This window comes from Gracilinanus agilis, chromosome 2 (assembly GCF_016433145.1).
Source record: "Gracilinanus agilis isolate LMUSP501 chromosome 2, AgileGrace, whole genome shotgun sequence".
NCBI lineage: Eukaryota > Metazoa > Chordata > Mammalia > Didelphimorphia > Didelphidae > Gracilinanus > Gracilinanus agilis.
The window spans coordinates 218,777,764-218,795,480 of NC_058131.1; the positions used below are offsets into that span (position 1 = coordinate 218,777,764).

The 17,717-nt window shown below is 34.8% G+C and overlaps 1 protein-coding gene across 1 annotated transcript in view; it reads left to right on the forward strand.

The window, feature by feature from the left end:
- HEATR5B (HEAT repeat containing 5B) overlaps positions 1–17,717 on the forward strand; it is a 141,201-nt gene that overhangs the window by 50,102 nt on the left and 73,382 nt on the right. The window contains exons 19-21 of the mRNA XM_044659584.1: positions 3,041–3,200; positions 13,830–14,019; positions 15,772–15,941. Of these exons, the coding sequence (XP_044515519.1) occupies positions 3,041–3,200; positions 13,830–14,019; positions 15,772–15,941 (520 nt within the window). The remainder of the gene's footprint in view (positions 1–3,040; positions 3,201–13,829; positions 14,020–15,771; positions 15,942–17,717) is intronic.

Here is a 17,717-nt window from a genome sequence, read left to right on the forward strand (position 1 = left end):
AATTTTTTTGACAATTTTTATCTGACATTTTGGAATTCATTTTCTCTCTCTTCTTCCTTCTCTCCCTCCCTCCCTCTCCTTTTCCCAAGGTGATAAATAGTTTGATATAGGTTATACCAGTTCTTTCATGCAATACATATTTCCATATTCCTCTTGCCATGAAAGAAGCCATATCACACATATAATAAAAAACTCAAGAAGAAAATAAAATGAAAAATGGCATACTTTGATCTGCATTCAGACTTTTAACTATGCTTTCTTTGCTGTATATGGTATTTTTCATTGAGTTCCTTGCAGTTATCTTAGGACCTTCTTTTCCTGATAATAGTTTAGTCCTTCACAGTTGATCATCATACAATATTTCTGTTACTATATACAGTGTTCTTCTGGTTCTACTCACTTCACTTTGCATCAGTTCATTTAAATCTTTCCAGGTTTTTCTGAATTTGTCCTGATTGTTATTTCTTATGGTGCAATAATATTTCATTATGACCACATACCCCTTGTTCATCCATTCCTCAAATGATAAACATCCCCCCTTCCCCTCCTCCAGTTTCTAATTCTTTGCCACTACAGAAAGAGTTGCTAAATTTTTTTTGTTCAAGTAGGTCCTTTCCCCTATCTCTGTTGTCTTTGGGATACAGACCCAGAATTGAGGATTGCTGGGTCAAAGGGTATACATAGTTTTATGACCTTTAGGGCATGGTTCCATATATCTCCCAAGAATGGCTGTCCCAATTTTCCGATATCCTCTCAAACATTTATCATTTTTCTTTTTGATTATATTAGCCAATATGATGGGTATGAGGTGGTATCTCAGAGTTGTTTCAATTTACATTTCTCTAATCAGCAGTTATTTGGAGCATTTTTTCATATTATTATTATGGATAATTTTAATTTCTTTATCTGAGAACTGCCTGTTCATATTCTTTGACCACTTCTTAACTGGATGATTCTTTGTATTCTTATAAATTTGACTCAATTCTCTTTTGAGAAATGAGGCCTTTGCCAGAGATACTTGCTATAGAAATATTTTCCTAATTTGTGATTTCCCTTCTAATTTTGGTTGTATTGGTCTTGTTTTTACAAATCCTTTTTAATCTAATATAATAAAAACTATCTATTTCATTTTTTGTAATGTTTGCTGTGTCTTATTTGGTCATAAAATTTTCTTTTGTCCATTAGTCTGACCTATTCCATGTTCTTCTAATTTGTTTGTGTTATCACTTTTTATTTCTAGATCAAGTATTCATTTTGACTTTATCTTGCTGTATGAAGAGAATGTTGGTCTATGCCATTGATGGCACACCTGTGACATGGCCATAGATGGTCAAAGGTTGCATGTAGAGCATTCTCTGTGGGCACTCGGCCACCCCCCCAAGTGCCTTTTCTAGAAAGGTGAGGGACTCAGGCAGAGCTGCTCTAGTTCCCCTCTCCACCACACCTAATGGCATTTTCTTACATCCCCTGCCCCTCTGCCCAGCAACTCAATGGGAACACACAGTGAGTAAGGTGGGTGGCTCACAGGTGGCAGAACTGGAGCAGGGCAGAGAGCTTTGGCCATTCGCCTCCCCCTCTCTATACTTGGTGAGGACATTCCTCACATCACACACACCCCTCTACCCAGCAGCCCAGTGGGAGTGCTTTCTTCCTCCCCTGTGTGGGATAAGGTGGGGGTGGCAGGACAGGTTACATGGGTGGGTGGGCATGGCACTCAGTCAGGAGGTGGGGTGGGGATGGGTCCCAGTACTCCATCTCTAAAAGATTCACTATCACTGGTCTATGCTTAGTTTCTACCATATTGTTTTATAGTTTCCCCAACAGTTTTTGGGATCTTTGGGTTTACTGAACATTAGATTATTATGGTCATTCACTATTGTGTATTGATTATCTAACCTATTCCACTGATCCACTACTGTATTTCTTAGCCAAAATCAGATTGTTTTGATGATTACCAATTTATAATATAGTTTGAGATCATGTGTGGCTAGGCTTCCTTCCTTCATTTTTTTCCATTAATACCCTTAATATTCTTGATCTTTTGTTCTTCCAGATGAATTTTAATTTTTTATCTTTATGAAATAATTTTGGGGTAGTTTGATTGGTATGGCATTAAATAAATAATTTGGGTAAGATTGTCATTTTATTATATTGGCTTGGCCTATCCATGAGCAATTATGTTTTTCCATTTGTTAGTCTGACTTCATTTGTGTGAAAAGCGCTTTGTAATTGTATTCATACTCTATAGCTTTAAATGTGAATGGAATTAATGATCTTGTAAAATGAGTTATATCCAGCTAAAAGATTAGCTAGAAAACCAAACCCCATGAGTTGTGGCTTATAAGAAGCACACATTAAAAAAGCAAAGATACTCATAGAATGAGCATTAGAGACTGGAATAAAATTTATCTTGCATTAGGGGAATTCAAAAAAGTAAAAATAGTAGTCATGCTATCAAAGCAAAACCATTTCATAACTATGATAAACAAGGAAATGACATTATTTTGAAAAGGGCAACCAACCAATATTAATATTAAAACTATCAGCTTCAAATTTGTAACATATAAATTCGTAAAGGAAAATTAAAGTGAATTCAAGAAGACAAAAATAGTAACACAATAATAATAGGGGACTTTACTATTCCTCTTGCAAATTTGTACAAATTTTAAGAAAAATATAGGCAAAAGGAACAATGTAGAATTGAAGAAAATTATGGTTAAAATAGAACTAAAGACTTAAAACATCTTCTGAATGGGACTGCTATAGAATATACATACCTATCAGCACCACTTGCAAGTTTTGTAAAAATTAACCATGTATTATGACAAAGAGTTACTGCAGTTAAATGTAAAAATAATTCTCTGGAAACTGATGGGTCATATGGACCATCCTTTATTACTACTGAATGATATTACATTACTTCTTTTCTTTTTATCATATGCCTCTTTACTTTGATATATTTTGTACCACTTCACTAAAATTCTTCACAGATTTTACTTTTACAAGTAATCATCTTAATGTAAACTTTTTTTTTCCTCAGATTAAAATCTGCTCGAGATGTTGTTTCCCGAACTGGCCATTCATTGGCTCTTGGTTGTCTGCATCGATATGTTGGAGGGATAGGATCAGGACAACACCTCAAGACTAGTGTTAGTATTTTATTAGCACTGGCCCAGGATGGAACTTCACCTGAAGTCCAGGTACAGTTGTTTCAAATTGGTTAGTTGAAAATTTGTGAAAATTGTTTTTAAAAAGATAATTTTGCCTCCAAATTACAAATTCTTCAATATATCATAATGAAAATGTAGATTTCTTCCAACAGCGAACATATCTTGGGCAGATATTACTTATAGAGAGTGAACCAATTCCAAAAGTAAAAAGGAGGAAGAGATATATGTCCAGTGCAGGAAGCTGTACAATGCTTTCATTGACTTTAGAAACTTGGATCATTTGATTATTTCTGCTAAATGAATATTGAGATTCTTCTGTGTTCTATTCTTCTCTTTCTCTGCCAGTAGCTGGCTATATGACCTTCATCATTTTATCTCTATGGACCTAATTCCTTCTTCTGAAAAGTGATGTGTTTTTGATTAGTTGATTCTTGAGGTCCTTTTATTATTTTAAAATTCAATAGTCCTATTCAGTTTGTGTATTTATTCATAAGTTTGTGTTCCTGTTGCTATTATCTAAAATTTCAATGAACAGTTTGTACATTTGGGGCCCTATATCCACAGGGAATACATTCAAAGACCTACCACAGACAGTTCAAACTGTGGATATAAGTAAACACTTGCTGACCTCATATATACATGCTCCTTCTCTCCTCTTTTATCCCTTGGTTCAGCTCTCTGAAGCCTTCCACTCATTCATAAAAAACAAAACAAGAACCCCCCCCAGCATTTTAAAAAATAAAGTGGAAGTGAAAATATAATAGACTATCAGCAAACAGATTGTTGAAGTTTCCTGATCAAGGTAACTGAACCACAGGTGGTGTTGTTTCTGTGACTGTGGGTTATTAAAAACACAGAAAGTATAATCATGGATAAGGGAGCCCTAATTATATTAATATAGTCTCACTAATTATAGTTTCTTTTTTATAATTCAATATTATTTTCAATTCCAAATTCTTACCCTCTCCTCATTGTGCCACCCACAAAGAACAAGAAAAACAAAAAGCATTACAAATATATATACATACTTTTGCAATAAAATTTCAGTTTTATCCATGTCCAAAAAAAATAGTAAAGAAAGAAATCCATGCCCCCCAAAAAATAGAAAAGAAAGAAAATAGAAAAGAAAAGAAACTCATTCTGCACTCTGAGTTTATCAGCTTTCTGTCTAGAGATGGATAGTGTATGTCACCATGACTTATTTGAATTTATGGTTGGTCATTGTGATAATCAGAGTTTCCAAGATATTCATAATTAATTATCTTTTATGACATTGTTGCTGTATATATAATTCTACTAGTTCTGCTCACGTTGCATAAACTCATTTCATACAGATGTTCCCAGGTTTTTCTGAAAATCATCCCCTTCCTTATTTCTTATATAAAAGTATATATATTCATATATTATGGCTTATTCAGTCATTCTTGAACTGATAGGCAGGTATCCCTTCAGTTTCTAATTCTTTACTACTAAAAAAAGAATTGTTATAAATATTTTTGCATATATTGTTCCTTCTCTTTTAAAAATTTCTTTTGGGGTGTAAACCTACCTCTCAGAATGTCTGGACAGCTTCCCACCTCTACTATCTGTACCTGAAAGTGTCTGTTTACTCATAGCTTCTCCAACATTTACCATTTTCTTTTTCTGTAAGCTTTGCCAATCTCAGGGGTATAGCATGCTACCCCAGCATTGTTTTAGTTTGTATTTCTCCAATGTAGTGCAAAAGGGTGCATATTAACACAGCAAAGCCTTACTGCAGAGTTTCTGACAATTGAAAAGGGTTTAGAATCCTGAGGTTAGTCAGTTGACCCTGGAGACTCGATGAGAGTAGGATGGTCAACTGAGCTCTATCTTTGGACTGAAAACCTGGCCTATATTCTGCAGCTTTTCTCTTAAAATTTTGTTAGCTTAACTATTTCCTTTGGATCTCCCTAACCTTTCCTATTTCCAATCATCATTTCCCCTTCCTGAATTTCTGTGAGTTTTGAAAGGAGGGTGGATCTGGGTGTTAGCTTTCAAACTTGGTAGATTTAGTTTCCCCATAGTCAAATAGGGCTTACCCTTGTTACAAATTATCTCTTGAATCATTTATCCAACTTTCCTAACCCTATAGGCTACAAAACCTCTCGAGGCTGAGTTAAGGCAGGTCCTTTCTCAGTCTCACATTCCTGTCTCCCTTCCCCATCTGAAGCTTTCTCTAAGTGGCTGTTAGAGTTACCTTTTATCCCTCCATACCTTCCAATCAACCCTAAAACTCATTAAACCCTGTTTGTCACTTAATCAAACCTTTGGCTAGTTCATTAGTTGATTGATAAGAGAGGGAGAAGGGAAGAAAGGAATAATATTGTCTCTGGGTCCTGAAGGGAATTGGAGGTGACCATTTTGGAGGAAGTGTAATCTCAATACTTCCTCTGGACTCTTCCTTTGTGAACCTGAGAAACTGACTAGAAAGCCCTCTAGTCAATTTCAAGCCATTCTTGGCTGGTCCTAACCTATGTCTGTAGACGTGCCCTTCCTACCTGAAGGGCTCAGTTTGCTTCCCTTCAGTGTCTCTCTCTCTAACCTGTGTACCCAATCTATGTCTCCCAGTTAGCATAGCTGACTGCCCAAAATACCTCATCCTCTCCCTTGCAATTCTTTTACCTCTCCTACCACCTCAATTTATCACACTCCACTATTGTACTCTCCTTATCCACTTTACTGCCTTAGGGATCCACAAACCATATCCACAGTGCCTTATTCCTATTCACACTACCTTTAATCCCTTACCTGCTTTATCCCCTATTACAACCTTACTTCTGCCTTAATTTCCCTATTACCTCTAGCCTATTCCCATATTACTACCAGCATATTACAAGGCTAGCTTAATTCACATGTTATACCAATTAGTAGTGATTTAGAGCATTTTTTGTATATGGTTATTGATAGCCTGAATTTCTCCCTCTGAAAATTGCCAGTTCATATCCATTGACCATTTATTGGCTAGGGAATGGCTCTTGTTCTTATAAATTTGACTTAGTTCCCTTTATGGTGTAGAAATGAATGTTTTATCAAAAAATTTGCTATAAAGTTTAAAATTTTTTTTCCTTACTTTTCTTCTCATTTTAGCTGCATTGGGCTTTTTTTGTGTGCAAAAATTTTTAAGTTTTACTTATTCAAAACAGTTCATTTTACCTCCTTTGAACCTCTCTATCTCTTGTTGGTTTGTGAACTCTTTCCCTCTGCATAGATCTTACTGGAAATTTCTTTAATGCTCTCCTAATTTGCTCATGTCACCCTTTATATCTAAATCATTTGCCATTTCTAGCTTATCTTGGTATATAACATGAGCTGCTAGTTTCAGTCAGACTATTTTCCAGTTTTGCAAATAGATGAATGAGTTCTTGTCTCAATAGCTGGGATGTTTAGGTTTATCAAAAATTTAGATTACTCTGTTCATGTACTTCCATATATTGTGTAACTTATCTGTTCTATCAATCAACTTCTCTGTTTCCTATCCAGTAACAAATTGTTTTGATTATTATAGCTTTATAGTATAGTTTTTTTAAAATTTATAGTATAGTTTTAGATCTGATAATACTAGGTCTTTTTCTTTTTCTTAAATTGATTTCCTTGATAGTGATTTTCTTTTCTTTTAAAAAATCAAATTAGCTAATGTTTTTTCCTTAAACTAGTTCCTCATTTTATTTATTAGCTCAATGGTTTTTTAAATTTTTTATTGTGTTGATCTCTGCTTTGATTTCCAGGATTTCTTTTTTTAATTTAGTTGGAAGTTTTTAATTTGTTGATTTTATATTTTTTTAGTTGTATGCCCAATTTATTGATCTGGATCTTTCTTTTTTTGTTGAAGATATTTAGGGACATAAATTTCTCTTATGTATTGATTTGACCAAATCCTAAATTTTCCCATGTTGTTTCATTATTGTCATTATCTAGAGTGAAATTATTGATAGTTTCTGAAATATGTTATTTGATCCACTCATTCTTTAGGATTATGTGCTTTAATTTCCAATAAGTTCTTTGCTTTCAAGGCCTTTTATTGAATATAATTTATAATGTGTTATGGTCAATAAATGATGCATTTAATGTTTTTCTTTTTTACATTTTTGTGATGTTTTAATTCCTAAATTCATGATCACTTTTTGAAGGTGTTACATGGTGCAATCAGCTTAATGTAGTTTTTTAAAAGTTCATTTAAATAACCCTAGAGAATCACTTTTCCATTTACATTTTTCACATGGTATCCTCTCTGATAGTGGCAGGGAGGTCTGGTGAATATATGCTTCCTTGTTTCATAAGTCTTGCTTGATTTTTATCTGAGTATTTCAGGTGTTTTATTTAACAAAACATCTTAAATGTCTGAAAGTATGGAGAGACAGATTAGAGGTCATTTAAAATTGTTTTGCTTTACTGAATCAATTGGTTTTTAATAATCAACATACAAGGCAATGGAATTTTGTATTCCTGGTATCATCATCAAATTTAGAGTTGGAGGAGGCCTGAGAGGTCGTCTATTTCACCCAGATCATTTAAAGATGAGGTGTGTGAGCATCAGATGCGTTAACATTTTCAAGAACAAACAGATAATAAGCCAATACCTGCTTTCAAGGATCTCACAATCTACGGGGGGACACAGAACCCAAAAGGAAGCTGAAAAGTAGAGCCTGGGATATCTGAGAGTAGGGGAATAATGGAGAAGACCAAAAGACTAATAGCCAGGTAGGAAATTGAAAATCTTTCAGATTTCCCGGAAACCATCTCCATCACCAATTTTTTATAGCATACTAGTATTCCTTCAATTTATGTACAGTAATTTGTGTAACCATTCCCCAATTTACGAACATCCTTTCAGTCTCTCATTTTACTACTTCAAAAAGAGCTATAAATATTGCATACATTCCTTACAGTTTGTTTTGTTTAGAACTAATCTGTCCCTTAATCAGTCCTCATCAGTATCTTCTTCTTCCCTTTCTCTTCTATTTCCTTGTTGAATTAAATATACTTTTTGTACTCAACTGTGTATTTTTTTCTTCTCTCCTTTGATCAGTTTAGATGAGAGTAAAGTTTCCAGGGTCAACTATTCCCTCTACCACCTTCTTTTTATTGGTATAAATTTGTGCTTGAGTGATTCAGGATCTCATTGTGTGCTTAGGTGAGGACTCTGGGTCTCCCCTTGGGCTGACACCTGCCAGAAGCCTTACTGACCCTTGTGCCGGGATTTGGGACCTTGGTTTGGGCTTGGGCAGGGGCTCAGAGGCTAGCCTCCTTGGCTTGCATCAGCTAGGCACACCAGAGACTACCCTGTGCTAGGACTTGGATTCTCACTTCAGACTTGGAACTTTTTAAGCAGTGCAGTGGGCATGGGGTTGCATTGCTGTTGGCTTAGGCAGGGTCTTGGTCTCAACATTGGCTTCAGCTCAGATTCAGAAACCTAGAAGAATAGATGGGGTTGGGTGGGGGGAGGGGGCTGGGAGCGAGGGCTGGGCCTGGAACTTGCTTTTGATTGCTCTCTCCTCTCATCCCAGTGAACCACATCCTCTCAGACTACCTTTCAAGTTGCTTTCCGTTGATTCTGTCACTCCAATATTCATTTTGAAGCATTATTTTAAATTTGGTTGGAGATGATTCAAATAGTTCAAGTTTTCCCTGCTTCTGCTTCACCATCTTGACTCTGCCTAAAGTGATTTTCTTAAAGTAAAGGTCCAGCCATGTCACTTTCCTACCTATTTCCTCCGGGTTCATAAATAAAATTATGTTTTGGTGTTCAAATTATTTCATAACTGTTGTGAGGAAGATTAGTTAGTTAGTAATTACTAACTAATCTTCCTCACAACATAACCAACCTCTTTTCCCTTTCTCTCCCAACCCTTCCTCCCCCAGTTTTCTTACATTTATTCCCTGCCACATCTGAGATCCAGTGAAATGGGCCTTTATGCTATTATACAAACAAGATATTTCATTTCTTTTCTCTGGGCATTTTCTCTGTCTTTCTTTCCCCTCCACCCCCCATTTCTAGAATGCATTCCCTCCTCATCTCTACCTCTTGGCTTCCTTCAAGTTCCAAGTAAAATCCTGCCATCTACAGTAAGCCTTTCCCAATCCCTCTTAATATATAACGTTTTTCCTTTCCTGAATTACTGACTTCCCTTGAGTCTGGGATTCCTCATTGCTTATTCCGCTAGAAGCTGGAACTGAAACTTTGGTTTGTAAATGTCATCTGAGTCACATCACTCCTGCTTGTTTCTGACTTTGCTCCTCTTTTATGATACTGCCTAGTTCCTGAGATCACTATGGAAAGAGCAGGGGGAAGAGAGAGAGAGGTAGGGAAGTGAAGGTCCCCTTTTCAGTCTCCACCTTGGATCTGTTACTTGGAACTATGTAATGAGCAACCAAGCTGCCAGTTCACACTTGCCCTATCATGATGTTCCAGTGTGGGCCTTTGGGCAAATCAGAATGAGTCTGAGAATTCATTCTTATCCTGGTTCGTACCCTTTTTTTCCTCCTGGTGTGCTCCACACATGGCATGTTCCACACCACGCCCTGTCCTCAATGTCCTCAGACATCTGTGCTAACCTCTGTTAGAAAAATGAATCACTGTAATTTTTTAAATGGTTTTTGCTCATCAGGATTTAATCTGATATATATTTTAGATTTGTTTAGAGGAGTTGGGTGGGGGAAGCTCCTTACTCTGTTACTTTCTTCTACCACCTCCCAGCTATACTTTCTAATACATTTTCTCCTCTGTGAATTAAGTATGTGATAATTTGTGTTGAAGCATTTTGTTAAATTCTACGTGAAATTTCTTATTCATTTTCCCCCAAAATTTTTTCATATAAAAACTGTTACACAGTTTTCCTGATTTTGGACTTATAGCTCCAAATGCTATGACTCAGTGTATCTAGAATCACCTCTGCTTCATGACTGGGGCTTTGGAGGTATTCTTACATTCTAGATTGTGTTTATTTAATTTTTGGTATCAAATGTTTTTTTAGCAAAAATCTAGATTTTCGATATGAGGAAAAGTTTTGTATTGATTAAAACTATCTAGAAATGTGACAGAGGTAATGGTAGAGTTGTGCTTCATGAAGTAGCATATTCTCGCTTGTAGGCAAAACAAAGACTAGACAACTATTTTTCAGGTAAGTTGTAGAGGAATTCTTTTACGTTTTAATCTGGGACTGGATGGTCTTTGCTGTTCCCCTCAATTTAAAAATTCTAAGATTTTTGTAATTTTGCTTTTGTAAGTGTTAAAATTAATGGTTTGGCTAAATATATAAATAAAATCTTTTATTTACAAAAGAGGTGGAAAGAGTGAAAACAGAAGAATACAAAAGGGTAGAGAAGACATTAACCTATCTAACTAAATAGTGTTCCAGTGCTTGCCTCAGCCAGGACTTGTTAACCTTTAACTGGAATTAAACTCTCTCCAGAAAACTGGAAGGGAAAGCCAGCTATACACTCACCCAAGTTCTCTCTAAGAGGCAGGTCAAGACAATGACTTGAGCTCAAGGTGACTCCTGAGGCCGACTTTCTTCTTTGAGCCGACCTTCTTCTTCAAGCCAACTTCCTCTCTTGGAGTCAACTATCTTCTTGGTGTTCCCTCCCTAGCCTCAGAAATTCAGGGCCTTTTATAGTAGCTTCTTGTCTCCTCCCCTCTTCACAAGGGCCAGTCACAGCTTTCAAATAGTCTAGTGTTTGTGGGAACCAATTTGCACCGTCTGGAGGGGTAAATAAATACTCATTGGAAGGGTTCACAATTTCTGAGAATGTGAACTCTCCTGACTGAGTTAGAAAAAAGGGTGGAGCTCTCCAATTATCTCACCTAGCACTAGGTAGGGTGTGAATTCACTAAGTGGTTTACAAACTCTTCCACCTAGTTCAAGCTTGTGTTGATTCAAAATTATTCTTAATCAAAGTATTAATTCCAACTAGCAAAGAGAATAAAGGATTCCCTTTTCACAAGTGTGAACTCAAAGAGAACCAAGAATTCCCTTTTACACTTTGGAGATATTTTTAATGTTATCATTAACCCAAAATGCCAGGAAAACAGCATTTGCTGTATTTAACTTTTCACAAGTCACTCATGAAAGCCATATTATGAGCCATCTCAGTGTGAAAATTTATTTTAGTAGAAATAATTTGTAAAGTAACAATAACACTATAAAGAAGCTTTAAGAATACTGAGCAAATTCTAGAGGATTAATAATTAAGTTTGCTGACAGAGCTGTGTAGGACTCAAAAGGCAAAATAAGGTGAACTTTTAGACATGGAACATATGTGGACTTGTTTTACTTGATTAAGCTTATTTGTTACAAAGTTTGTGGTTAATTTTTTATTTGAAGAAATGGTGGGGGCAAGATTTCATGAGTTGCTTTAGAAAAGTCATTGAAGCATTTTTTTAAATGCACAAAAGACAGATGTTCAGAAAGATTTTCAGAAAGAAATATAAACAAGACAATTTTAAAAGTAACATGATGAATTTATTATGATTTTTAAAAAACAAGCTATACATGATAGAAATATACAGTTTCATTTGTCATTTTCTATTCTACTTTGTACATGGATATGTTCTCTTTTGGGGGAGTATAAATTGTCAGAAACTTTTTACAAATTAAAAATAAAAAGAATAAAATATTGCTTCATATACTCACTAACTTTGTGACCCTGGTGAGGTCACTTTCAGTTTCTTTTTTTCATTTGTAAAATGGAGATAATAATAGTACCTACTCTCAGGGTTGTCATAAGGATCAAATGAGATAATAATTGTAAAACCCTTATCACGGTCTGTGGTACACAATAGAGATTATATAAATGTTAGTTGTTATTTATTTATGTTACAAAGTAGTGGGTGATACTTTGGTACTAATCATTAATTTGTTCCATAAGACAGACCAAATACCAAAAAAGTCAAGTACCAAATGAATTTTTTCCATATGGAATAATGTGAATTTAATTAATCCATTTCAGACACCCAGAAACCCCAGATTTTATAAGGCATTATATGCATTAATGGAATTGTATTTTACTAAATAAACATTAATAATACATAGACATAAGTTAAAAATATAATTGGATTAAATAAAATAATTTTAATTTAACTTTACCTATATTGAGAGGAATTCATGGCCGAATGGGATGATGGGGAGGAAAAATATCAATGTCTGGAAGAGAAGTCCCCTTGTATGATATCTGAGGGTAATTGCCCTTCTGGAGTTTTCTCTATGATTTTTCTATCCCTTATTACTACTGAACCCTGCTTGAGATTCACTGGCATAAGCTTCACAAGAAATCCATTCAATGATGTTTGTTTTTTTGTCTCTTTCAAAATTCCTCTAAAATGGGACATGGTCTGATCATTTAACAGGCTTACAATTCTGTTTATTAAAACTTTATCAGGGCAATATTTTCCAACAAAGTTTTACACTTCCACTCATTTTGCACAAAGTTTCTTGATTAATGAAGTAGGGACATCCTCTTTGCTTCTTCCTCATTTGAAAAAAATTCCCCTGCCACTAGCTGGTGCTGTTCTCTTTGAAATTCCTATAGTTCCTCAGTGTTGAGCTGTTCTTTATGTTCCTCAACTAATACGTGATCCTTTGTTTTGACTGGAGCGGCCATAGTCTTCCCAAAGTTTTGCAAACTAGCAAGTTCTAGCAAGCACATTGAGTGCCAAATAAATGTCAAATACCAGGACAATTTTATCATCAAAATGCATCAAATACGAAATTTCACAAGTTTTTGAACCATCAAGTACCAAGATTTGATTAAACATCCCAGAGTTTAATCAGTGGTGGTACATTCTCTACTTATCTAGATCACAACTTAGTTATAATTTAGTAGTTGATCTCTGAGAGTTTCTGTGGCCAAAAAATTTATCAGCCTTTACCCAACTTCTCTAAACTTCCCTAAGTTGATATTTGGACAATAGATATCCAGGCTATTCCTGGAGCAATGAATGGGAGAAATGAATGAATAGATTGTGATATTTTAATGTAATGGATTATATTATGTTATTAGAAATGAAAAATATTGGAGATATAAGAAAACAAGGGGAATATAGGAAGAAATGAAAAGAGAAAAAAGAGAATAAGAATAATAAATACCATGATTACATTTAAAAACAGCCACAAAATCAAGAGAAAAAGGTATCCAAGTAATAAAACAAATCCAAAGGGAACTCAAAAACAGAGGGTGTTGGGGCAGCTGGGTAGCTCAGTGGATTGAGAGTCAGGCCTAGAGACAGGAGGTCCTAGGTTCAAATCTGGCCTCAGCCACTTCCCAGCTGTGTGACCCTGGGCAAGTCACTTGACCCCCATTGCCTACCCTTACCACTCTTCCACCTATAAGTCAATACACAGAAGTTAAGGGTTTAAAATAAAATTAAAAAAAAAACAGAGGGTGTTTATATTAGCATACAAATATAATTTATATATTTTTAAGCAAATTGTAAACAATGTGAGGTTTGTGGTTTTGCATGTAATTTTTTATGCATTTGTTTAGTTAAATGTTTTGGATTTTTGGGGGAGGTGGTAAAGCATATAATTTAAAAAAAAATTTAAGGAATAGAGATTTCCATAATATGAGAGATGGGCAGTAAGAAATCAGCTTAAAATATCTTGTGCTATTCCAATAGAGTTCATTGTTTTCCTCTGATTTCAGACCTGGTCTCTTCATTCACTTGCTTTGATAGTGGATTCTAGTGGGCCAATGTATCGTGGTTATGTCGAGCCAACTTTGTCCCTAGTTCTCACATTGCTGTTGACAGTTCCACCATCTCATACAGAAGTTCATCAATGTTTGGGTCGATGTTTAGGTGCTATAATAACCACTGTTGGACCTGAACTGCAGGGTAAGTGGATTTCAAACTTTGATGTTAACAAAAAAGACTGGTACACCCCCCTTTCAAAATTCTTCTTCTTGGCATCATATAAATTTGAGATGTGACAACTCCATTTTATGGAATACTAGAAATATAGGGCATCTTATTTTGAATGTAAATTAACTCTAAATGTAAAATGAACCTCATTTAAATCTTAAGGTGATAATTCTTTGTTAAAGAAGGGAAGGAAGAAGTTTCATGGAAAGAATTCTGTTGTTTCCTTATGTTTTCAAATATTTTCCTTTTGCCCATGGAAAGAATTCTGGTTGTTGGAAAATGTATAATCTTGGGCAAATCATTTTGCCACAACCTCAGTTTTTTCATTTGAAAAAAAGTCCTTATATGTGTGACCCAGGGCAAGTTACTTAGCTGCTCTTAGTCTTAGTTTCTTCATATGTAAAATGGGGCTAACAATAGTACCTACTTCACAGGATTGTTGTAAAGATCAAATGAAATATACAAAGTGCTTTATAGACCTTAAAATACTAATATAGTTGAACTATTATTAATAATAAAATGACAGCTCTTTGAAAGAAAAAAATACAGACATACAATAAAAAATATGATTAAATATTTTCTTAAAGTTTATGATACTGATTGGTAGGATTTAGGAAAATATCTGAACCAGTATAATAATTCTTAGATCATCCACCACAAGAATTATGCTAAAATAAATGAATTAGCTTTTACTAAGCATGCATAATTAATAAACTTTTTTCCATAATAAAATAGTTTGCCACCCTTATTTCTTTCTCTCTCCTTCCTCTTTCTCCCCCTTCTTTTTCTTATTTCCTTCTCTACCTTTTTCTTTCTCACTTATAACTATGTCAGAACAATATACAAAATTATAATTTTCCTCTTAGGCCATTTCCATCTATAAAACTGTTTGTTTTTTTTTTATGTTAGGCAGATGATTTAAATGAATTCACTCTTTAGAATTTAGCTTAGAATATTCTCTTTAGTATTATTTTTGATATATAATATGATTTATTTTACTCAATGTCTCTATACAATCCCTTTAACATTTGTTGGAGAACTGAAATTTGGGGTCAAGATGAATAAGTAGTAGTATTTATTAATTTTCTGGGCTATGCAGCTTTTGGTGCTCTTTAAATTCTTTCAGATAGGATGGTGAAGGAGTTAAAGACTAGTGCTGAAGAGGGAACTAGGCAGCTCAGTGGACTGAGAGCCAGGCCTAGAGATGGGAGTTAATGGGTTCACTTAACCCACATTGCCTCGCCCTTACCCAACTGTCTGCCTTGGAACCAGTACACAGGACTGATTCTAAGATGGAGAGTAAGGTTTTTTTTGTTTTGTTTTGTTTTGTTTTTTAAAAAGACTATTACTAGGGGGCAGCTGAGTAGCTCAGTGGAGTGAGAGTCAGGCCTAGAGACAGGAGGTCCTAGGTTCAAACCCGGCCTCAGCCACTTCCCAGCTGTGTGACCCTGGGCAAGTCACTTGACCCCCATTGCCCACCCTTACCAATCTTCCACCTATGAGACAATACACCGAAGTACAAGGGTTTAAAAAAAAAAAATTAAAAAGACGATTACTGAGAACTTTATCAGAAGTATTTTTTACCTTTTGAAGAAAATTTGAAATCCCTAGTAAAGTGGTTTGCTAGACCTTTCATGATAAAATATAATTATGCTTAATAATTTTTGTGATGAGCCTAATAAAATAATTGCATTTTTTAAAATTTTCTCTTGTACCTGGGATTAGGGAATGGAGCAACAATCTCAACAATCCGCTCTTCCTGTTTGGTTGGTTGTGCAATCACACAAGACCACTCAGATTCTCTTGTTCAGGCAGCTGCCATATCTTGCCTCCAACAGCTACATATGTTTGCACCACGGCATGTCAATCTATCCAGTCTGGTTCCTAGCCTTTGTGTAAGTATAAGACACTTTTAATTTACTTGTGTTAGGAATTGAAGAATGTATTTATTAAGGGAAAAAATGGTTGCTTCTCATAACTTCTTGATTGTAGCTCAGCTTCAGCATGACATCCATGAACTCACTCCAGGTACTTCCTTCATTTTCTAAACTCACTTTGCATTTTAGGAAGTGTTTCAGTTAACCCAAATCTGTCTTGACTAAGCCTTTCCCTTTCCAAACTCTGCTCTTTCCTAAAACTTTAAGGGATTGTTAGTTGTAGCATTCTTTCTTGATAGAGACTAAAAGGCAGCCTTTCTATTTCTGATTCTTTGACAAGCTGATGTCTACCATGTTATCTGTAGGTCTTTTCATTGTAAAGGTAGAATATATTATATATTTGAGTCTCTAGCATTCTAAGCACTGACCATGAGATTTATTTTACCAAAGTAATAAAAATTGTTATACTTTCAATTCTATTTCTCAAGGCAAAATTTCAGTTAATGTTTTCTATATGATTTGGATTTTACACATTTTTTTCTTTTTTTAATATCATTTTTAATTTAGTTGACTACTAAACCTATGGCTTAAGAGGATTATTTTGGCAACTATGTGATGAATAGATTGGAGAGAGGGGACACTGGAGGAAAGGAGTCCTGTTAGGATGTTAAAACAGTGTAGGTGAATAGTGATGAGGGCTTGAAGTAGGGTAATGGTCATATTTGTGAAGAGGAGATGAAGAGATTTTTTGGTGATAGAATCATTAGGAGTTGGTAGCCAATTAGGATAAAGAAAAATGGTTAAGAGGGTATGAAGAGTCAAAAAAACACTAAAAAGATTATAAATTGCCTTTTTTCATTTTGACCTTGTTATTTGGTTACTCAATTCATGATTGGCTTTTACTGGATCTTCTTAAGATCCTTTAGGATATTATTTATCAGATAACTTCTAAATTAACCTTTAAATTATTTAAAAATTTATCTTTATACTTTTAACCTGTCTGCTTACAAGTAATGTCTTCTTTCCACAGCTGTCACTTATATAACTGAAAAGTGCCACAAAGGAAAAAAAAATCCAAAAATGTTACTTCTGCCTATAATGGCCTAAGTGGAAAATTATAATTTTGTATATTGTTCTAACATAGTTGTCTTTTGCTAATGACCCAAAGAGACATGTGTTAAACATTATATGAAAAAGACTGGCATTAGGAGTAATGGTACTCATTTTTACCAGTCTTTGGTTTTCTCATCCTCATTTGCTAGTCATGCTTATTATATACTTTTTAAAAAATTCCAACTTTTTAATGGAAAAGATTTTGAATGCATTGAGAGTACAGTATATTGTTAATTACACATGCTTAAGTAATAGTGATTCCAGTGAATAAGTTTAAACCCCATTTCTTGAGTGAATTAATGAGATCATCCCTACAAACTTTCTTATATTCAAATCCTTTTTCTTATCATGCTATGTCCTCTTGATTTCCTCTTGGCTATCTAGATTTTTCCCCACTAGATGTAAAGTTCCAATTTCTAAACTAACATTCAAATAGCTTATAGATGGGATTTGTTGGAGAAAACCCATTTTCACCTTCTATTTTTTATAGTTATTAACATTTTATCAGAGTGATGCATTATATGACTTGTCTGCCAAGTAGCTTTGATTGGAACAGAAGGATAGTTTAGTCAGACAGGCATTTCTTTGGCTTCTTTGTGTTTGGTCTTTTTTTAAAGCAATGTATAACAAGCAGTAATTGATGGGTAGCCAAGAATAGTGAAGTAGTTAAAATTAGCATTG